At 49.5% G+C, this 23124-nt stretch overlaps 1 protein-coding gene across 3 annotated transcripts in view; it reads right to left on the bottom strand.

The window, feature by feature from the left end:
- Positions 1–554: 554 nt before the first annotated feature.
- Positions 555–23124, bottom strand: part of FAM53B (family with sequence similarity 53 member B) — a 44630-nt gene continuing 22060 nt past the window's right edge. For all 3 annotated transcript variants that reach the window (XM_041461080.1, XM_041461079.1, XM_041461081.1), the window contains 2 exons: positions 17586–18280; positions 555–4342 (listed from right to left, as the gene is read on the bottom strand). In XM_041461080.1, the coding sequence (XP_041317014.1) occupies positions 4022–4342; positions 17586–18280 (1016 nt within the window). In that variant the 3' untranslated portion in view covers positions 555–4021. The remainder of the gene's footprint in view (positions 4343–17585; positions 18281–23124) is intronic.

The following is a 23124-nucleotide window of genomic DNA, read 5'->3' as shown; positions in this document are numbered from 1 at the left end:
GCCTTTGGCCTGCTGTGGGCTCTGAGTTTAGGTTTGAGTCTGGATTTTAAGAGGCAGGATATTTATGTTTGTCCTTAAACACAAAGAAGGAGGTGCTACTTGGCACTTCAATTTGCATTTTGTTGTTTACATCTTTGGCTGTGTTACAGCTAAACGACAGGCTGGGGGGCAGGCATGGGAGATGTCCCCCTGCCATGGGGAGGGTGCAGCATGTCTGCCTGCATGTGAATATCATAAAATGTCCATTTTCTTGTGCAACCCATGGCTGGGACACCCTTCCTCCACAGACACCCCAAGGGAGGGTCCTGATTGAAGACCTCCCTGACCCCCACCAATTTTTTGGGACATCCCTTCCCAGCACCTATAGAGATGTCAAGGAGCTGCAGCCAGGAGAGGAGAGGAGGAGTCTCCATCAAACTCCAGCCCCATCAAACTCCAACCAGTGCCACAACCCCAAGGGTCAGCAATGTCCCCAACCCCCCCAGACCCCACAGCCGCGCCCGGCCGCGGGGACGGCACAGAGAGGCGAGACACGGGTTATTGAACCAGGAAGCTTTATTTACACAGTAAAAGTAACAAGCAATTTCCTGAGATTGAGCTGCTCTAGTGCAATCAAGTCATGGAGGGGGCAGGAGCAGCCTCCTGGCCCGCCCGAGGAGGGGACACCTGGGGCAGCCCCTCCTGGGACACGCACGGCCCGCGGCGCTTGTGCAATTGCCAGCGAGACTTGGCTACTACAGGTCATAGCTTCAGAAGGCTTTGTTTTTATTCTTCTTCCCATCTTTCTGTTTTTTGATTTGTTTTGTTTTTTATTTGGCCATCCTCTTCTTTTTCTTTCTCGAACACCGAACCCACACACGCCGCAAAGCACTGCTACAATCCTAGAACATCCTACGTCAGTCTGTTTGCCTGGGCAGCCAGGAGCTTTAAACAATGCACTTGAAACACAATTTTATTGGCCAAACAGGCTATGCTAGCACGTGGAAAAATTACAATCTATTTTACAAACGCTTCTTTTCGTTGGTTTCTCTTTTTTTAATGTACTCTTTCATAGGACAGGCTCAAAGAGCTACATCTGCAAAACACACAGCAAACTCCCGTGTGCCTGCTAAGACTTTCTGTGTTAAAATCCTATTTTTTTCAGGATGAAGAACCTTTATTGCTGCTGCCACAGCTTTGGTGTCATCCCAAAACAGCTGCTGCCCAGACTGGGTCGTCACACCTTGGACAAGCCACTGAGTCCCTTCACAATAAAGAACTTCTTTTAGCTACCTAGCAAGGAATAACATCCCTTGTCTGCATATTACTTTAGTATCACATTCTGGCAGCCGGCAGGGGTTTGCCAGGGGATTTGGGGGGTTCCCAAAACATCTGTGTAATAGGTGAAGTCCTTTACAAACCAAGAGCAAGACCCCCAGGGGATGCCCTGCTCTCCCACTGCGTAGGGGACAGATCTCCTGACACCAGGGGAGCAACGCCACTTCTGACTTTACAATCAACAGGATGTCCCCTGGATCTGAGGCACATACTATATTATATTTAATATTTTTAATTACTTTATTTATATATATATTTATATATATATAAATCCACAAATGTTTTACCTCTACAGAGAGAGAGAAAGAGAGAGAGAGAAAAAAATTTTAAAAGTAAGGCTTTCTTAAACTGAGAATAAGTACATGAAATCATACAAACCCAACAAGAAATACCCAACAGAACACCACTGTGGCCTCAAAACTGTCGCTAACTGTAGTCTGTGCCTACGCCAACGTGCCCAGTATAAGGCCATGACTCATTGGAGAAGCATTTTTAGTAAGGCAAACGGGTTGTGCTGAATGTAAACTGAATGCTACGGCTACGTCCAGGACAGATGGGCCATGGCCCTTTGGCCACCAGGTCCAGGACAGCTGGGCCCTGGTCTGTTGGCCACCTTCCCACTCTGGGGGGTTAGCATGGCACCAGGAGCAGCCCTTGGAAAGAAAACAGAAGCCCTTAGGAATTCCAGCCCTGGGGATGCCCAGGCCAGAGCCCGCCCGGAGCTCTGCGGCGGCCGGACGTGGATTTGGGTGAATTTGCCCTTTGTTGCTCAGCTGAGGAGGTGCCTGTGGCCAGCAGGAGCTGAGTGCTCCGAGACCAGCACGTGTCAGTGGTGGGGAGGGATGGATGGAGCATCAGGAAGACTCAAAGCCAAGAACTTTGCTGTGAGGGTGCCACTGCAAGGGCACAGACAGAGGGGCAGCAGCCAGGGAAAACACGCGTGGCTGGACCCTCCACAAGAGGAGGCATAAAAATTAACCCAGGGTATATTTTTTTTCTAAGTGATGCATAAAGTGACATTTCAAAAGAGCTGGAGCGTTCCCCAGAATTAAAAGACATCCCTGTCATCCCCTCCCCGAATGTCTGGGGCTCGTCCTGCTTGCCTGGAGAGAGTGGACATGGCCACAGCCACCAGCAAAACCTCAGCAGTGCCAGGGTAACAGGGGTAACAACCAATGGGTTCCACTGCGGTGGGAGATGCCACACACATCCCAAACCACTGTGGAAAAAAGTGCACTAACAAAACCAGAAATGATGAATGAAACCTGTACCAGCAGCTCTCAGCCTTTCTGAGTTATGGACCCTCAAGGCATTGCCAGTGGGGCTGCTGGGCCCCATTAAAAATGTCCTGTCTTCAGCTGCTCTTGGTATCTAAGGTTTTTTCCTTTCTCATGTTTGCAAAGCTCGGGAAGTGATCCCTGAGCTAGAAGGAACCAGCAGAAGGAATCCAGAAGATGCTGGAAGCCATTTGTACAGCTTTCCTAGAGCTTTAAACAAACAAACAAATAATAAAAATAAAAAAATAAAAAAAAAGAGGGAGAAAAAAGAAATATGTGTCCTTCTAAACCTGTTAGCAAGTAGACAGCTTATTTTTAGCAAAGAGAATTCATATTGTACAAACATAATGGTCACCACTTTATCTGTGCTTTAAAAAGGCACAGGAAGAGGAAAAGCTTTCAGTGCTGCTACCTGGATTTTCAGCCTTTTGCCAGCTGACTTTGTCAAGTAACCCCTCCACGATGTGCCTCGGGCAGGCAGCCCTTCACAGTAAAGCCAAAATAAAAGGGTGGCAGCCATGCCCTGGGTAGCAAAATGGGCACAGCTGCTGGTAAATGGGTAAACAGCCCAGCCCTGCTCAAAACAGGGTGTTGAGAACCCAAATGAGGGTGGCACAGAGCCTGAGTAGGGTTTTTTTTTCCCCAAAAGAGTTGAGAGAGCGGGGCTGGGAAGGAAAAAAAACAGGGAAGGAAGGCATTTGAGCATCCCCGTTCAGCGCCCAGCAAGCGCTGCTGCGGATGCTGCCCCACATGGGCCAGGGATCTGTTTAATTCCTCATCAGGAAAAGGAAAACTAAAAATAAAGGAGTAAAAAATCCAGCTCTTGCCATTATTAAATTTAAGCAAAACACTTCACTTGTGATTTCCTCCTCACGGCACTGCCAGGGACATGGGGAGCGAGGGGGTGCTGGGGCCACACGGGATGTGGCCAGAGGAAAGGAACCGCGGCCACCCCGGTGGCCACCAGCCAGTGCTCCGTTTGCAAATCTCAATATTCTGCTTTTCCCCCCCTTTCCCAGTCCCAGGCGTGGTGGTTTCTCCTTGTGCACCCCTTTCTGAACTAGCACAGGTGGGACCTGTGGGAGCACGGCCAGCTCCATCAGCTCCACCCCTATCCTGGCAAAAGCCATTTACTCTTGGATTCTGAGTTTTTGGCGATCCCCGCGCCTGGTTTCCCTGTGGGACAGGCACTTTCCTCGGCCTGGCTGATCTCTGGCTACAGTAGTTACAAAGAATTTCAAGATTTACACACGCATGCACACGAATTCCTCTAAATACCTGATGAAATTTTGGCAAAGCTGCTTCATCCCCTCCAGCTGGCAGGAGGGGAGCAGTGACAGGATCCCACAAACTCGCCGGCAACCAGGAGCCCTGCACGGCTCTGCTGGCAGCCCCCAGAGCCCAGGGCGAGAAGAGCTGCTCCCTCCTCAGTTGTTTTCTATCTGCTCGATGTCTAGCTCGCCATCCAGCTGGAAGAGGCTCTCGCTGCCCGGCCCGCTGCTCCGCCAGGCCGCCCTGTCCTCCTCCTTGCCGGCGCTCTCCTCCTCTTCCTCACAGGACAGGTCATCCCTGCTGGCCCGGCGCTCCTCGGGCCTGGCCCGCGGTGGCTCCGGGACTGGGGTGCAGGCGGGGGTCCTGCCCGGCATCACCTCCGGGGCCGCCGTCCATGCCTGGGGGCCTGTGGGCCGCTGGGAGCCGTCCTCGGCCGTGGTGCTAAGGCAGCTGAGGCTGTTGAAAGTCTGGCGGTTCTGCAGAGGCAAGGGGAGAGAGGCAGCTGAGGCAGAGACCGGGAATCCTGAAGCTGGGGTGGAAGTTACACCAGATGAGCTAGGAGTGTTCCCGACCTCAAACCCGAGCTTCCTCAGCACAACAGAAAACAAGCAGAGCAGCAGGAACACTCAGCAGGTCCCCAGGAGATGGAGAGATGCTGCAACCTCCCATCTCCCCATCCATGGCAGGTCCTGTGGCCCCCGTGTCCCTGCAAAAGGCAACGGCATCAAAACCGCCCCCAGCCTGCTCTGCATCAGTCCCATCACCATTTCCACCTCATGCATTGCCCAGTTCCACATGTAAGGCAGAACAGAGCTCACCAAAAACAAATGAACATTTCCAACAACTCCCCTTATTAGCCAAGAGAAACTTCAGCACTTTCTTTCAGTAGCTGGAGCTTGTGTCCTGCTAAACCCTCCTCTGCGATGGCTCATGGCTCTTCCCCTCACTAAAAACCAGGCGAGCACAGTTGTCTGTTCCCTGAGTCTCCACGCCTGGTTACCTTGGCTAGAAACTTGATTCAGTTTATGTACCGTCACGCCTTCTAAACAGTTTCAAACTCTGACAATGACAAGGAGCATGCAGGCATTCCAAACCCTCTGGAGCAGAGCACGCAGAACCTCCCAGGGATGCAGCCTGGCCACGAGTGTGCTCACCTGCCAGGGAATGCCTTTAGCCCAGGTTGGTTTTTAAAAGAACAAACTAAACTCTCATTACTGAGTGCCAATGCAAATAATGAGGTCATGCCAGTGGCAGAGTGTGTGCTCTGAGCAGGAGGAGACTGAGTAGGATCTCAGCAGCTTGTGGAGCCTCTCATCAAGCCAGCGTTCACTTCTCAGACATTTGGCCTGGAGATAACCCATGGAATAGGCCTGAATGGGAATTCCATAAATCCCTGGGAGGAAGGCAGCCCCCTCACTAGCTAGAGATGTTCACCTGTTACTGGTCAGTTCTGGGTCCCTCATGACAAGAAACAGGGGCTAGAGGGTGTCCACAGGAAGGAATGGAGCCAGGGAAGGGTCTGGAGCACCAGGAGAGGCTGAGGGAGCCAGGAGAACTTCAGTTCCCAACAGAGCATTGGTGACACAGAGTGACAGGGCTGCTGCCTCTATCTGCTCTGACCGGCCCAATTCAGGACCAAACACACAGCCTGAGATACAACCTTGCTCCAAAACACCCACCCTGGCATTCCCAGGGAATTAGGCACGTTTGCTTGAGGGTTTTTTCATTCAAATCCAGGTGAGCTGGGAGAAACTCCGCTACAATAACTTACCCCAGGCTGTAAACAAAGGAAGATCACCCATGGACCAGAGGCTTTGTGTGCTGCTCTACCCCATGCACGTGGTAAAAAGAGTAATTGCAGAGGCTGCTCTATCTAAACAGGAGTTCCTGCTACCCCAGGAGAAGCTGGCCACTGCCCAAGCTGGGGGAAGTTACATTTTGCATGGCCTTCAGTCTCTGAAACCTTCAAAAACCCACAAACCCCAAGCCTGTGTGAAAAAAAGGACATTTGTTCTCTCAGTATGCAATTGCACCCAGCCCTCACGTCATCCTGGTCATATTTTTTTTTTATCCCAGCCGTGCCTCTGTCTTCTGGGTGCTGAGCATGCAACAGCTTCAAGCAGAGAGCTGCACACTGTGGTTAATGGACAACTCATAATTACCACTGGAGAAGGCCTGAGGACATAGTAGAAATATTTTCTAAGCACTTCACAAAATTTGCAAGCATATTTCCAACAGCGATTTAGGCACTTGAACAGCCTAGGTCTCCTGAAAGTCAACAGCCCTCTCAGAAGTGCAAATCCCTTCTACAAACAAAACTCTGGCACTTTTGGGAATGTTAATTTTTTCCTTCTTAATCGAGCTCATCTCCTGGATCAGGTACTTCCCAGGGTTTGGTACCCAGGTGTGGACATGCTGGGCTGCTACAGGTGGGATAGAGCATCCTCAGAGGATGGGAGATGCTCTCCAGTGCTTCAGAGGAGATGACTGATTCCTGTGGTGGTGAATGAAGGAGGATGCAGACTGAAGAGTAACTCAACAGGTCCACAGCACATTCTTCCCATCCAAAAGAAAAATGTTTCCAAGCTTGGACACGTCTCAGGGAACAGCCATGAAGTTACTTGACTTTCAGGGAGATTTTACATCTTATGGGGCTTGGGCAACCAAGCCAATGGGTTCATTTTCCCTGCTCAAATCCACAGAGGCTGCAACCCTTGAGTCATTCCAGGGAATGCAAGAGGATGGAAAACCCCTTCTGCTGCTCCTGGTGCTGCAGCAGCTGCTGGTGGCAGAATGCCACGTGCAGAGGGTGCTCCCTCTGAGGCAGGTTTGGCAGCTCAGAAAGCAAGTTTTCACAGGCACTGCCTGCCAGAAAATGCCACAGCTCACCTTGCCAGCGGCTGGGGTCAGGAGGGTCCCCCCAGGACGGTGATCACCAAGCCAGCATTCCATGGGCTGGCTGTGGAGCAGCAGTGGATCAGCCACCACCATCAATGCAGAGTCTGTCTGCAGCCCTTCCAGAGTTCTTTGCTCATTTTTTATTTATGGGGTGAATTTAGCACGTGCTGAGCTGGAGAAACCGGGCAGTCAAGTCCTCTATTGATGTCAGAAAAGAGCAGGTTTGGTGGCACAATGTGGCGCTTTTGTTCCCTGTGGCCAGGCAGCCTGGTCCCCTCTGAGCCTCTCCACAACCTTGGCCTCCAGTGCCAGACAAAAAGGGGTGTCAGGCACCTCAAATCCTGTTGGTCTCAGGGAAACTGTGGGAATCCAGCACAGATGGCTTTTTGGAGATGTTTCTGGCTGTTCTGCCTTCACCCAGCGAGGACCTGTAACGCACCTTACACCCAAACCACCTTTACCAACCACAAGGACCCGTTTTGGACCATTTGAGGTGCTGACTTTTCTTCCCCCAACCCTTCCCAAAGCTGCACACTGAGAGAAAATGAGGCGTTGCTAATGGAAGTACTTAAAAAATTATCTAAAAATACATTATTAAGAAGTTCTTGGTCACTTAGAACAAGCTGCAGGGTTGCTCCAGATCAAAGCCCTTCTCGCAGGCTGGTAACCAAAGTCAGGATACTTCTCCTTCCCACAGGGTCTCGTGATGCTCCACACTGTGCAGGCACCAAGGCTACAATCAGAGAAGGCTGCAGGAAGCGACTCACCCCTCACATCCATCCTGTTCCTCAGGTTTTCCCTCCCCATCAGGGATGGGGCTGGTGGCTGCAGAGCCCTAACAGCAAACAGGAGAAACCCCCAGCAACACTCCCCTGCCTGACTCTTCCCGTGGTGAAACACCCAGCTGTGAGCTCTTCCCCAAAACACATCCCTGCAAACGTGGTGGCTCTACCAGAACAAACATCAGCAGGACAGTGATCCTGCGGGGATCACAGTTTTGCTCAAACACCTTTATTTTATTTTTTCCCTCACCCTGCCAGGTGATTGCCGCAATTTTCCCGGGAAAGGTGCAACGCTACAAGCTGTCAGCAGCACCGGCCCTACCTCCCAAGCTGTCATCACCTCCTGTTAGCACACTGGGCTACAGTTGCTTCAGAAAGCTGAAAATAACCCGGTGCCAGAAGGGAAGGGGGAAGCGGGCAGCGAGCTCCATGCGGGAATGATGATGAGCCTCTGCCAGCCCTCCCGAGCCAGCAAAGTCACCTCCACTGGGGGATTCTCTGCCTGGCTCGAGTTTAAATCACTCTCCAAGGCAAACATCTCCTGTAAAACACCTCCAGCCTGAGTTGTTATCTTTATATCGTTATATATAAATGCTTTGGTTGTTTCATCACGGTAAATCCTGCCTGGCATCTGCGCCAGGGAAAGCGCTCATCCGTGCTGCTGAGGAGGAGGGAGAGGTGCTTGAGACTGGAAAATGAGACTGGAAAATGGGTTTGAGTTGGTTTTTAAGCTCTGCAGAACTCCATGATGGCAGCTGCTGTGATTTGGGCCGTGCACACGCACACACAGACACGTCACTGGGGTTCAAAGCTCTGCACTGCCTTTGAGGCACCCACAATCTTCTCCATGGAAAACCATCCCCAGGCTGGTTTCCTGGTGAGTGGAGGTGGAAGGGACATGGGGAAGGAGCTGCAGCAAGCATGGCTTGATCCTGAGGCCCCAATAACCAATTCTCTTTATAACACAGGAGCATCTCAGCAGCTTTGCCAGCTCAGAAATGTCTGTTACCTTCCCAAGTCACTTCTGACCACAGTATTAAACAAACAAAACCAAAAAAAAGCAAGAAGGAGGCTTTAAGTCATTAGTTCTGATGCTGCCTTTGGAGCTGGTGGAGATCACTTGGATTTACTCACAGTTCTGCTCTGTCTCTGGAGTATGTAGCTGCCTCAGTGACAGCAAGGATATTCAGGGAGATTCCATAAGTGCAAAAGAAAAAGCTGATGTGTGACCCACCAGTGGGAATCCCTCTGGTGCTACAGAGCCCCGGGGAGAGGCTGGAGAGACAAATCCCAGAGAAATACAGCAATGCAGGGAATCAGAGAGCAGTGAACACCCCTCTGGGGCTGCACCTGAGCACAGCATCCCACAGCATCCCACAGCATCCCACAGCATCACACAGCATCCCACAGCATCCCACACATGGGGACCCAGCACAGCCTCCCAGCCCATTCCTATTCATAATAATAATTGGAGGAAACCCTCATTTCCTGCCAAGAACAAATATTTTCCCTAACAGACACCGAACCCTTTGCTGTAAGCTGGAAAAATCCATTTGCTCAGACAGTGATCACTGTGTATTTATTTATTCACAGGTTGCCCTTCCCAGCCTTTCACCTCTGTGTCCTCCTCTGCATCCTCTCGGGATCCAGATCCCTGAAGCACTGCAGGCCCTGTTAGAGCCCTAGATACTGAGAATTTGAAACTTTCTGTACTAACAGACTCTAACCCCCAAGAAAACACTACATTTGACCTAAAGGCATAGAGAAAACTTCCAAAATTAATTAATAACACAAAGATTACAAGTGTATAGTTTAATTAGAAGTATATAATGTCGCTAAATAGAAAACTTAAAGTTTTAAAATATAGTAATATATATAAAACTAAAATAAAGATTTTAAAACAATAACTAATCCTTCTTCTTTACCTTCTTCTTCATATGGTTAATTAATATTTTATAATTAAACAAAAAATCCACATTACAAACTTCAAATAATTAAATTATTCAATTTAAAATAAAAATAATTTACGTGCAATTTCTTAATTAATAATTTAACCTTTAAAAACCTTATATAAAAATAGCTACCCATTTTATAACTTATTAATAAAATACTATAAAACTCATAATATAAATAAAAAATAATAAACACAAAATACCATCTCTAACACTTCAATCCCAACCTTAATAAAAAATTTTTACAAACCCAAAAACCAACAAGGCCCCTCATGCCAATGCAATCAGCACTGCCAGGATCCCAGTGGGGACAGTGGCAGGGCTGCTCTCCCAGTGATGGCTTTGCAGGGCCAAGGATTTCTGTGGAAAACGGGGAACCTGAGCCTGACTTGTCCCCAGAGCTGCCAAAAGTCCAGGATTTGGAGTGGCTCATCTTTGGGGAAATTCAGTGATTTGACTTGTCCCAGGGTAGGATGAAACATCACTAACATGGAATTATTCTCTTTTCGCAGCCCTATTCCATTTCCATACTTCATTTTCAGCACAGAAGTAACATTTCTGTTATGCCACTTCAAGGCCTAAATGTTAAGGTTAAAACCAAACTTCACGTCACAGTTTCAGCAGCAATGAAAAGAGAACACCAGCAAGTAAAGTGATAAAATCACATTGTGGATGACCAAAAATCCAGATTGTGTGGCACCTGCACCCACATCCCCCCCCTTGCCAAGACCTCCTGCAAATCCAATGCAGACTTGCAATACACCTCACTTTTCTGTCACAGCCTCGACCTCGGGCTAGCCCTGAGCATCTCTCTCTGGAAAGGAAAAATGAAGGGCCTTTATTTATTTATTTATTTATTTATTTATTTACATATTTATTTATTTAGCACCATTTCCTGAAATGCTTTGCCTTCCTGAAATGCTTTGGGAGATTTTTGCATGGTGAGTGGTTCCAAGTAACTCCCAGTAGCTCCTATCTAAGCCAGTAGTTCCTAGAGTGCTGGGGTTCTTTTGTAAACCATAATCAAAAATCCCTTTGGGCTTTTTTGAGCCAAAATGCCCTGTTTGAGCATGCTGACTCCTTCAAGGGTGAATCCCTGTGCTTTCTAAAAGCTGTTTTTTGGAGCCACACAGCATACAGGGATGGGAGGGTTAATGAGCACGTGGTGAATCAGATGTGCATCCTCGGGATACAATTGGATTTTGTCCATCTTTGGGACAGACACTGCCAAGCCTTGTTTGTGTTCCCAGCCCTGTCCTCCCATGTGAGTGCAACACTCAGCCCTGCATCCCTGAGCTCGTGGTGGGATGGAGCAGGGAGCAGGGGATGGAGGATGGAGGCAAGGGCAGGAGATGCAGCCAGGAGCAGGGGATGGAATGGGATGGAAGTGGGAGAGATCTCAGAGCCCCTTCCTGTGCCTGAGGGTGCTGAACTAGAGCTGGAGAGGGACTCTAGACAAGGGAGTGACAGGATAAGGGGGAATGCCTTCATGCTGCCATAGGGCAGGGAGAGATGGGATTTTGGGAAGGAATTCTTCTCTGTGAGGGTTGGTGAGACCTGGCATAGGGTGCCCAGAGAAGCTGTGGCTGCTCCTGGATCCCTGCAAGTGTCCAAGGCCAGGCTGGATGGGGCTTGGAACACCCTGGGACAGTGGAAGGTGTCCGTCCCACCTTCAAAGCAGTTTCTTTTGATCCTCACCCAAAGGCTTTTTCCCACCAAGCCACAAACTGACCTTTGCAGACTCTCATTCCTGTTTATTTAAAAAACACTGGGGCTTGGAAGCTGGAATCCCTCTCAGAAGTTACATCAATAGCAAACTATTTCCTGGGATACGTATGGAATTTGAAACCTCCAGTTTTTTGCCTATCTGTACATTTGGAAATATTTGTCCCGGCTCAAGTGGGTGCTGACTCCAACCAAGTTCACTGCCACCTCTCCTGCCCTCTCCAGCAAGCCTGAAAGGTGCCAAAATCTAAACAGAAAATCTTCTTATGTGAAAATTAGGGATTTTTATCCCTCAAGACAAAACTTGGGTGCTCAGAGAGGAGAGGTCCCTTCTCCCACCCTGCAGTTTGAAACTTCTTCCCACTCAGTGCCAGGACCAGCCTGAAACACTTCAAACTGGTGGGCTGCTTGCTTCAGCTCTGGGAGTGTACAAACTCCTTTGTGCCTGGATCCTCACGGAAACTGCCAGCATTCCTAAGTTTGGAAGGGAAAACAAGGCAGAGGGGCCAGCCAGGCTCCCAACCATCATAAGCATGGCACTCTGCACTGTGTCTGGAGACCCTCTGGATCTGCAGCCCAAGCTGGAGCCGATTTTAACCCTGAAAACCACAAGAACCACACATCCTCATTTCGGGGGATGCTCCTGTGATTCCTGGTGCAGATGACTCCATCCTCTGAAGGCACGTGCTCCTCTCAGGGCAGTGAAGTCACCCCGTGAAAGGCTCTGTCTGTCCAGGCAGCCAGGGAACAATGTCAATGGTCCCCTTGTGCCCAGACCCTTCCCACAACAGGCACAAAGTCCTCTCTGTAACTCACCCTCACCAGGCACACCCAGGGCTTCACCCTCACCACCTCCTCAGCTGTGCCCACTGCTGCCAGCACCCTCTCACCCACCCACCCCTCACAGGGCAGAAGTTATGAACTCACAACCACGGGATGCTCTCCATAAGCCATGGAGATGCAGAGCAATATTGTATGTTAATTGCTTTATTTATTCTAGAGTGGCTGCTCTCTGTCTCATTTACTGCAAGACATTACATAATACAGAGCTTCACAGAGGAGAAATACTTTGACTGGGAATCCTCAGTGTTCATGGGTACAACCTTTGTAGAAAATTAAATGTATTTTAGGGAAAACTCAGGAGTTAAAGAACAGGAGTACAGCATTTGTTAGGAGAGATGTAGCTCTTCAAACTGCAACTTCTCTGGAGGCTCACAAAGGGACAAAAGCCATCAGAAATGGGGCACAAGAGCCACATCCAAGCCTTGATTTGCTACCAATACACAGATCCTACAACGGGGAGGAACCAGGATCTCAGCACATCTGACAATTCCTGTCAGCAGTGCAAAGCCTTACATGCCGCTGAGATATTTGTGCCTTTCTTTTCATGGAAAGTTGTATTTTCAAACTCTACAGCACCACCCTCCATTTCCAGCCAGGGCTACTCCTCTCTGGGGTTTGTGCTGCAGGGAACATGGCTGGGTTGAACAAATACATATATACATTAAAAATTAGAAAAATAGAATGGTTTGAGTTGGAAGGAACTTCAAAGACCATCACGTTCCAACCTCTGACTTGGGCAGGGACACTTTCCCCTAGACCAGGCTGCTCCAAGCTGTATCTAACCTGCCCTTAAACATTTACATATAGATATATATTTTTCATATATATATATATATACACACATACGTATAAACGCATATATAAAAATAAATTATCCATTTAAAAACACATCTGTATCAAGGATAGCTGTGTTTGGAACCGTCCTAACACAAAATGAAATCTCTCAGTGACCACCACATCAAAATTTTAGACAGCAGGAAGCAGAATGGGGAAGAGATAGCGAGGGCTTTCGTGGCCACAGCTGGGGATTATTGCAAATTCCCACTGAGGGTGGCAGTCCCTGGTGTGAGGGACGTGTCATGTGTCCCCTGCAGCTGCCCAGAGCCTGTGTGAAGGAAGGCAATCTGCACACACCAAGATCAGGGCTGGCCTATGGCTCAGCTTCCCGTCAATGACTCAGCCAAGCCACCAAACCCAATGTTTGTGCTGCCACGAGATGTTTCAGCACACAACGCCTGAGATCCCAGGAAATGTTCACACCAGGATGTCAGAAAGCAGCAGATGTGGAGGTGGGACATGTCAAGTTCCTCTGGAGAAGAACCCACCACACCACAGGGGAGGAAAACCCAGCGGGTGTCTCTCCATCACACAGCATCCCTGGCAGAGTGTGATTTTATTTCAGAAAATCCATCTTCTCACCTAATTCACCCAGATGCTTCTCTGAGTGACTTGCAAAGGGTAAAACCACTCATTCCTGCCAAAATCAGCCCAGGTGGGAGGACTCCTAGGGTCTAAGAAACCTCCTGTCACCTTTGTGACACTTTTCATTTCCCATTTATTTTAGATGCACCCACATCAGAAAAAGGAAAACCAGCTCTTTAGAAACCCTCCCAATTCATGGAAAAATCTGATCCCAGCCATTTCTGATCGTGGCCATTTCTGATCGTGGCCCTACAGACACAGTCCCTGGGATTGTGAGGCCAAGAGCACTGTGCCTGGGAAGGAGAGCAAGCTGTGAGAAGATTCATTACCACTCTTCCAGAGCAGCTGCTGGCATCAGGGAGGTGGGATGTGTCCTCCTTGGGCTTGTGCTCCACGTGGGAAGAAGGAATAAAAGCTGAGGATGGAAAGCAAGCCCAAACCCTACACTGAAATGAGAGGATGGTTCATGTCCTTGTGTTAAGGAGGTCAGAGATGCCAGGCCAGGCACCCAAACTCTCCTTGATTGGAGTGAAGATAGAAACCAGCCTCTTCCCACCACCTGCCTCCAGACTTGGGATAATTAAATGACACTTCATCGTCACCCACTCACCTGACTGAGACCCCTCTGATCACTCCCAGTTTGAAGGCAAAGAGGCACAAGGCAAAGAGTTCATGTGCACTTAGAAGGAGCAGGAGGATTTTGTGGTGCCTGTGGCTTTTTTAAAATTGTTGCTATTTCAATGACAATGACAACCATGTGCAGGGTTTGGTTTCTGCCCAAAGTTGAAGCCTGTCTGGTTTGGTGTCATATAAGCAAATAATAAAGGGAGGGATTTGGGCTCACCTTCCCTCTCTGGGCTATGGGAATTACAGACAGAAGAGACACAACTAGGATTTTGAGGAATGAAAGGCAATATTTTCCTAAGTATTTTCCCTGCCAGCTTAACTTCAACATTTAGATTTCTCTCTTAATTAGCCCAGTTATGTAGCCATGTAATTGCTTCCAGGAGTGGCTCCCTCCCCTCCTGCCTGGCCTAAATATCCCTCCCAGTATGAAGAAAACATTTCTTTCAGGTCAAATTATTTTTATTTTGATTATGGTACCAGGTTTCAGCCCTACAAACACACGTGGTTACCAGCACAAGTGAAAAATTAACCAACCTGCTGCCAGAGCCAGATGCTGATCCAGTACCCAGCACCTCAAAGCTCAGTTCCCACTTTGACAACAGCACCCAGGGACTCAGGGAAAGCCCCATATCTCAGTTTCCCCATCTGAAAAGTGAATCCTTTGTGGATAACTGGAAAGTCCAGTCTGGACACTTTGGCTTTGCCCATTGCACACAAGGTGTTTCTACCCCACATAAACCCAGACTTGAGCACATGTGCAGCCACACAGACACTTGCCATTATTTCACCTCTCCCTCTGAAATCACCCAACTTTGCATCTCCTGGGTTGGAAGCATTAAAAGCAGCCTGGGGGATACCCAAATGTGCAGGGTTTTCTCGAGCACATTCATTCCCCACAAGGAATGAGTTGGTTTTCCTGGCATTCCCTTCCCAGGGAGGGCTCTGACCATGCCCCACCAAAGGCAAGAATGCTCCCCGTGGCTTGCCTCATCCTGCTCGTCCCTCTGTGCCAGTCCTCCCACGCCAAGAGCTGCCTGCCAGTGCTGCTCTCCACAAGCCATCAGCTCGGAAACCCCAGCCCTTGCACGGCTTTGCTTTCACAGAATCACAAGGTTGGAAGAGACCTTCAAGATCATAGAGTCCAAACCCTTTCCTTCCACTCTGCTCCAGCCCTGCCGCCCCACACCCAGCAGCACAGCCCGGCCTTGGGGATTCACCCGCTGCCACGGGCACCTGAGCCTGGCTGGGTTTCCTGCCTGGAAACTGAAAATATCCACGGGAGCTGCTTGGACTGGATCCCACTGGGGAGTTCCTTAGTGATGCTGTTGTTGGTTGTTGGCTGTAGCAACCGCTGGGCGTTCAGCAGCAGCTCCGGCCAGCCAGCCTGGGCCAGAGGGACAGCAGGGGCTGGGAGAGGGGCTGCCCATGGACATTAGGAGAGATGATGCACCAGGCAACCCCTTTCCCATTCCCACAGAGCTTGTGCCACACAGAGTGGAGCTTCTGAACCTTTCCTTATGATCTCTCCCAGAGAATGAACCACCCCAACACTGAGCAATGCTGAGCGTTCAGGCATTGCTTCTCATTTTGGAAGGTGTTTTGGTGTGGGGGACAGCAGCCAGAGAAAACACAAGTATTCCTCAAGCTGAGGGTTTTCCAGGAACGTGGACTGAGCTGCTTTTGGACATCCAAGTGATTGGATTTTTTTGTCATCCTTGGATCACCCACCCATGTCAAAGCCATGGCCATCCAAATTATAAACATGTGCCTGGGCTCAGCATCCATTGGAGGGAAAGGGAAGCTCCTGGGATCTCCTAGGCCAAGCCCATTTTTTCAAACCAGCCAACAAATATTGGACTGATGCAATGGAGAAGCTGCCTCAGAACATCCTCACAGGGCAACAAAGGTCTGTCCAGCCAGAGCCTGGACAGTCTCCTCCTTCCCTGTCCATCCTACCAGACAACCACAGAATGGTCTGGACTGAAAGGGTCCCTAAAGCCCATCTCATTCCACCCTCTGCCATGGACAGGAACACCTTCCACCAGATTGGGCTGTCCCAAGCCCCATCCAACCAGGCCTGGACACTTCCAGGGAAGTGAAATGATTCTTTGCTTGTACAGAGAGAATCAGTGGGCAATTGTGCTATTCCACCCTGTGGCTAGTAAAATATAACAACACATGTATGTGGTTTTTACTGTCCATCCAGATAATTATCTAATAAAATAAGCTTGGCATAATAAATGTTTTTGCTGTGATTTATTAAAAGACAAGAGCAATCCTTATGGTTTTTTTTGCCTGATCTCACCCAAATATGTGACTCCTTCACCCTTTTTATCCTCCAAGTTCCTCTGGAGGAGGAAAAGATGATCTCTTCCTCCAATACCACTGCACTCCTTCAAACACCCTCTGCACTGCCAAGCACAGAGCACCATAAAATATCATGTTCTTGTAAGGGGAAAATTCACACACAATGTTGGATCTCACCCATATGGTGAATTTCTCCCAGCAGTTTCCCTGCAGACAACAAGGAGATGCCTTGCACCACACAGGCTTTGCTGGCCCCAGCACTACAAAAAGCCTTTAGGGCAAACACTCCCAACACAGGTGACTCTGGGATGAAGCACAGAAGGTGACCAGATGGAACTGAAGCCATGGGGGAATGTTTAAGGCCAGCAGAAGTTGACAGCCCACCCTGGGAAGTGGCCAGGGCACCCCTGCTCCCACAGTGAGAGCCCTGGGGCCTTCACACTCCCCATTGTCACCATTCCACACTGAGCTGATGGTGTAGTTGACTTTGTGACTGTAAACTATTGATGTGGGAAATGCCAAATCATAAAACTCCAGGAAATCTCATGAGTGTGGAAGGGAAATGTTGTCCTTCAATGCAGTCTCTTGCTAACGTCCAGTCACTTGGTCTAGCAGGGAGAGGACCAAGGAGCAAAATCCTCCCTGATTTGTGCTTCAGGTCTGTTATGTGGCTCTATGCAGCAGATCGAAGAGGGAGGTTGTGCTCTGTGTTTGCAACTGAAAATGAAACGTGATAACATCTCTAGAGTGGAAAATTACAGAGCCTAAGAGCAAGTAAAGCATGTAGCAGTAAGAGTTCGGCACCTGACAGAGCCAGGGCTGGGGGCCTTGGGGTGCTGCCTTCATCTCACCATGGCAGGTCCAAGGCTCCTCTCTCCTGAACTCAAAAATGTGGGGTTTAACATATTCCTGCTCAAAACACATGCCAGAAGGAAATGGTGCACTTGGTGTGCAAAAACCAGCATGGAAGAGAAATGCATGAATCTGCCAAAGAAATCCATTTAGAAGGGAAGGGGTTATTCTGCCTGGACAGCAGGATGTGTTTCCTCACAGCACCCACATGACTCCTCATGCCACCCACCCACCCTGGAGGATGCTGAAGTCTCTTGAGCAAAGCAGAGAACACCTGAGCCCCTCGCAGGGACGGCCCCGCCGCCTCTCACCTGGGTCATCTTGGCGAGGTCCAGCGAGGGCCGCTCCTCCTGGACCTCCTCCGGCCTCCTCCTCTTGATTCCCACCTTTTTGTCGTTGAGGACGCAGGGCTGGGAGCGGCTGCGGGAGAGGCCGGCGGCGCGGCGGCCCAGCTCGGGCGTGGAGGCCGGCGTGCTGCAGGCCGAGGGCGCGCCGTACTCCGAGCACGAGAAGCGGTCGTGCGAGCAGGACAGGGACCTCTGAATGTCCGCCCTGTCCCCGCCGTGCCCTCCAGCAGCCGATTTCCTGGGCTGCCCGCCGCAGAGCGGGTTGGAGCGGGCGGGCAGGCTGAAGCTGGAGCTCCTCTGCATGGTGGCGAAGCCGTTGGAGTAGCGCTGCACGCTGCCGCCGCTGTAGCAGCGCCTCTTCTCCACCGGCGTCCACACCTTGGAGCCCAGGGGTCTCCAGGAGGTCCCGCAGCCCGACATCTCATCCGAGAAGGACAGCGAGCGGCACTGGCGCTTGCTGGGAGGGGCGGAGGGGTGGCCGTGGGGGTCGCTGAGGCTCAGGTCCTTGATCAGGTTGGTGACGGAGCAGGTGCCGGCCGTGTCCCTCGGCCAGCGCGAGCCCTCCTCGCCCTTGTCCGACAGGCAGTCCCAGATGCTGGAGCCCGGCTGCTCGAGCTGGAGTGGACATTTCCTGCTGAGATCTCTCCATCTGTCATTTTCTGGTTCAGAAAGAAGAAAAGAAAGGGAAAAAAAAAAAAAACAAAAAACCAAAAAACAACAACACACACACAGGCATTAGCGTTAATTAATTCTGCGACTCGCTTTCTACGTCCATAAACAAAAAGAGTAGCATATGGGACGTTTTCCAGTACAAATTAATTAACTCTTGGAATATGGTTTCCTAAACTTCCAGCAGAGTGGGTTGCGTGGTGTAGATGGAGAGAGAGACAAAGTGACAGTCCCAGCAGGAGCAAAACTGCTAGAAGAAGATAAAAACATGCCTGTGAATATTCCAGGTTGCACTAGCTAAGGGGAATTCAGCAGTGTAGAATGTTGTGGCTACTGGTTATCTCTGTGCTAAATCATGTCTCAGATGTGTGTGGTTTGTCCTGGGCTCCACAACTGACAATTGCCTGAATTTACAGCTGAATTTAAAAAACATGGATTCACAGAATTGCTGAGGTTGGAAAAGCCCTCTAGGATCACTGAGTCCAATCATTAACCCAGCACTGCCAAGGCCACCACTAACCCATGTCCCCAAGGGTCACGTCCACATGGCTTTTAAATTCCTCCAGGGATGGGGACTCCACCACTGCCCAGGGCTGGACAGCCCTTTCCATGAAGACATTTTCCCTCAAATCCAATCTAAACCTCCCTTGGTGCAACTTCCTCTTGTTTTATTACTTTTATACCTGGAAGGAGATCCCCACCTGGGTGCCCCCTCCTGTCAAGGAGTTGTGGAGAGTGAGAAGGTTCCCCCTGAGCCTCCTTTTCTCTAGGCTGAGCCCCCTCAGCTGTTTTTATCAGACTCGTGCTCCAGACCCTTCCCCACCTTCCCATGGACAGCCACGGTGGAAGAGAGGACTAAGGAGGATGATCTCATTCCCAAACACATCCCACTGACAGCAAAAGAAGAAAGCAAAGCACCCTCAGGGCTGGGCTGCCCTGCAAAGGACGGGGCTCTCTGCAGATACACCTTCAATGCTCAGCAGGAAAACCATGGCAGGACAGCCCCGCCAGCTGCTGCAGTGGAAAAAAGTCATCAGCCAACAGCCTCTCCCCAGTGCCTGTTTTTGTCGTTGGCTGCCTCAAACAGAGCCCAGCCGTGCTGGAGAACCGTCGCTGCCAAGTTTCACATGATTGTATCTAAACCAGGCAATATTTTGGGGGGCTTTTTGGGTATTTCCACTCAGGCAACTGAAGGATGAATTAAAAGCTGTGCCCAGCCCGCAGCTGCAGGTACCAGCTTGGTAGGGAAGATGCAACAGTGCAGAACGCTTCTGACTAAGGTTTCAAGTCAGGAGGTCAGATTTGGGGCCCCTTGCACCACTCTTGGCTGATTTTCCCATTTCTCCCTTCTCCAGCTGCTGCCATAACAGCTCCAGCCACAAACAGCCTGGCTCTGCCCGCAGCAACCGCACGGCGTTTCAACTGTTGCTCTCCTCATTTTAATAAACACAATGAAAAGTGAGAAATCTGCTCTAGACAACTCCATCTATGTTTAGATCTTTATTATTTTTCCTCTGTACTATGCTGCCAGCAGAGAGATTTCTTGGGTCAGGTCAGCAGACAAAAGAAACAGAAATAGAAGCCGATGTTTCATGGCAAGCTGCCACGATCCTCTGGCCGGAGACTGTACAAAAGGCCTTGGTGAGGAGGATACGGGACACCTTCCTCTTTCACCCCTGCTTCAGCACAAACAGCTATAAATCTTCCAAACCTGGCAAAGAAAATGGTAAAAGCACCACTATCCCCAGCCCCAGCTTAGGGTTATTTGCTTTTCCCCTTGCACAATGTGAGCTGGCACAACCTGGCCCCTCTGAGTCCCCAGCCATCACTGACCAGTCCCAAAATACCAGAGAGCCCAGAAAATGGGTTTTCAGTGCAAGTAGGAGGCAGGTTGCCCTGAAAAAAATTGAAAATGGAGCAGTCTAAGGGCCAAGGGTACAATTAAAGAACTCTGGAAAGCCTTATTGAGGAAAAGCAGCTGGTTTTCTGCTCAATTTTTAAAGACTAAGAGTCCCATCCTGTGCAAGTTGATAACGATAATTGCACTGGAGCCATTAATTCTGCCACAGTTAAACATGTATTAATTTTCTTAAACTACAAACCTCAGCCTGGTTTACCCTGAGGCAGCAATTTGTTCCAGGATAAAACCCACCACGAGAGCCCCTTGGTCTGCAAGTGAGCTGCCTGGTTGGAAAACTCTCCTTTTCCTACTGGAGAACAAAGGGACAACCAGAGCACTCTGTAAGTGCAGCCCGAGGGGCTCTTGCCCTGCTTAAACAGATCCTTCTTGGCTGTTAGTGTCCCTGGATTAAACAGCATCTTACTTCTGGATTTTGACTTAAAACTGCAAAAATAAACACTGACACCTTAACAAAACCCAGCTGTTCTCTCACAAAAGCGTCATGGCACCAAACAAACCCTCGTGGTGCTCATGGAATGGAGTCACACCCCAAAATTGGGGAGATGGGCGCTGTCCTCCATCCTTGAGAGCTCTGCACTGCCCCACGGAGAACGGGATCCACGCTCAGAGCACCACAGCCAGCTTTCCCAAGGCTGAGCTCCAGGAGCTGCAGGAGCAGCCCACGGACACATCAGGCACTTTGCAGCTCAGTGATGGCCCTGGGCTTTTTAAATGACTGCTGTGCTCCTCTGGTGACACAGAGTAAATTTTAATGGCCACTCATAACCACAGAGAAGGGTGTAAAACCAAAACGCTGACACAACTTTAACTATAGCGACACAAATGTGCTGCTATAATATTTTTACAGTTCCTTTTTATACATAATGCATGATCCTTCTGCTCAAGTTTCCTCTACGTTCTTTTCCCATGAAATAATTTACATTAATACATAATTTATTATGGCAACTTGTAAAGCAATTAGAGGTTTCAATCAATTTTTCTCATCCTTTTTGGCAGATAAATTCTGTTTGGAGCTTAACCCAAACATTTGTCTGGGCACAGGTGCACATCCAATTCCCCTTTTTTCCATGTTGTTCAAGTGGAATTTTGGTCTCACAGTCCCCGTGCATAGGGGGAAAAGGCAGCCTGCATTTTCCACTGCCCCCAGTTTCTGTTCAGGAGATAATTTCTAAGTGTGGACCACATTTATGGTTGTAATTAACTGATGGCAGTGCCAGGGAGTTTTCCTAGTGCAGAAATAAGATCAAAATACGATGGGCAGAGCCGTGCTTCAACAGGAAATGAAAACAACAGCCCCAAAATCTGCTCTGGAGATTAAACACACCTTGTGCCAGCAGCCTGCATGGGGGAGGGAAATCCCTGACCTCAGCAGTGAAACGTGCCCAGCTCTTCAGCGGGATCCTCTGGAGAGCTGTGCCTGCTCCAGCTACACCTCACCACAATTCCCCCAGCAGCTTTTTCTCTCTGCAGGGTGACTGTGTTTGAATGTGCACCAAGATGCTCTACACTGATGGTCTTTCCAAAAAAACCCCAAAATTCCAGAAAGCCCTGGTTCAGAAAGAGGAGGCATGCATGCCTGGCAGGTGCTTTCAGGATGCATTCAAGGGCCATCACCCCCAAGAAGGGGCTCAAGGTTGGACATGACAATCTTGGAGGTCTTTTCCAACCTTCATGATTCCATGAGCTGGCTTTTCTCCTGCTTTCTTGGCTTTCCTCTGTCACCCAGGGATGGTGAAAAGCCACTTCCAAGAAGGAGCTGTGCAGCAGTGAGCCCAAGGCTGCATCCCTGCCCTGGCACGCTCGGAACGATGGTGCTGCCAAACGTGGTGGAGGAGTGATGTGAGAGTGCCAAAGGACAGACAAACTGACCTGAGTGCCCCAGCCCTCACCCTGCTCTGCAGCACCCTAGGGGGGCAAACTCTGAGAGCTCTCCATGGGAAAATGGAAATGATGGAAATGAAAAGAGCACTTCCCAGAGGATGAGTGCAGGATCTGTCCCCAGTGGCTCCCCTTCCTCCTCCTCCTTCTCCTGCCTTTTACAACCAGGGCCAGGACTGGGATCCTGCATGTGCAAGCACCTTGTCACCGCCTCAATAAAACCCTGCCTGCAGCTTCCCCCAGAGATAATTTCTTGGTTACACAGAAGACAGGAGATCAGGCTGTCAGCACACGCCTACTGAGCTTCTCTTACTAGGTCAGCTTGGACAGGGCTTGGAGCAACCTGGGATGGTGGAAGGGTGTCCCTGCCATGGCCAGAGGTGGAGTGAGATTATCTTTAACGTCCCTTCCAATTCAAACCATTCTGGGATTCTATGACTTTTGACTTCCTGTACTGAATTTTTTCTGTCTTTGGGTGGATAGCAAAAGACATGGGCAGGGACACCTTCCACTATCCCAGGTTGCTCCAAGCCCCATCCAACCTGATTTTGAACATTTCCAGGGATAGGACATCCACAGCTGCTCTGGGCAGCCTGTGTCAGGCCCTAACCACCCTAACGCCATGATTTTCCAATATGCCACCTTTTTCTAGCACAGATATTTTCACTGGGGACCTGCCTCAGGGACTGCTGAGGAAGGAAAAGGGTAAAAAAGGAGGGAAAACAACCCAAACCAGCAAACTATCCATCAACAGGACAATTCTTACACTCCTGGGTGTTTCAAGGACCCATCAAGGAGAAGGGAAAGCAGTAGTTGTTGAATTTATAGTTTTAGGCATTTCACCTTTAATCTTCCTCCAGGCAAAGGGCTATATAGAGATAAAACCCAATCTTTTTAGTAATATTATCATTTCACTGGCAGAAATATTTGTCACAAATCTAAAAGCCAAAAGATTATTTAGGTCACCCTGAGAATTGGACCTAACCATGCATCATCCAATATATCAAGTCTTTAAGAATGTTTACTCAATATCCT

Source organism: Pyrgilauda ruficollis, unplaced genomic scaffold (assembly GCF_017590135.1).
Source record: "Pyrgilauda ruficollis isolate IOZ18807 unplaced genomic scaffold, ASM1759013v1 scaffold15, whole genome shotgun sequence".
Classification (NCBI taxonomy): Eukaryota; Metazoa; Chordata; class Aves; order Passeriformes; family Passeridae; genus Pyrgilauda; species Pyrgilauda ruficollis.
This window is presented reverse-complemented; position numbering and strand designations above follow the sequence as displayed.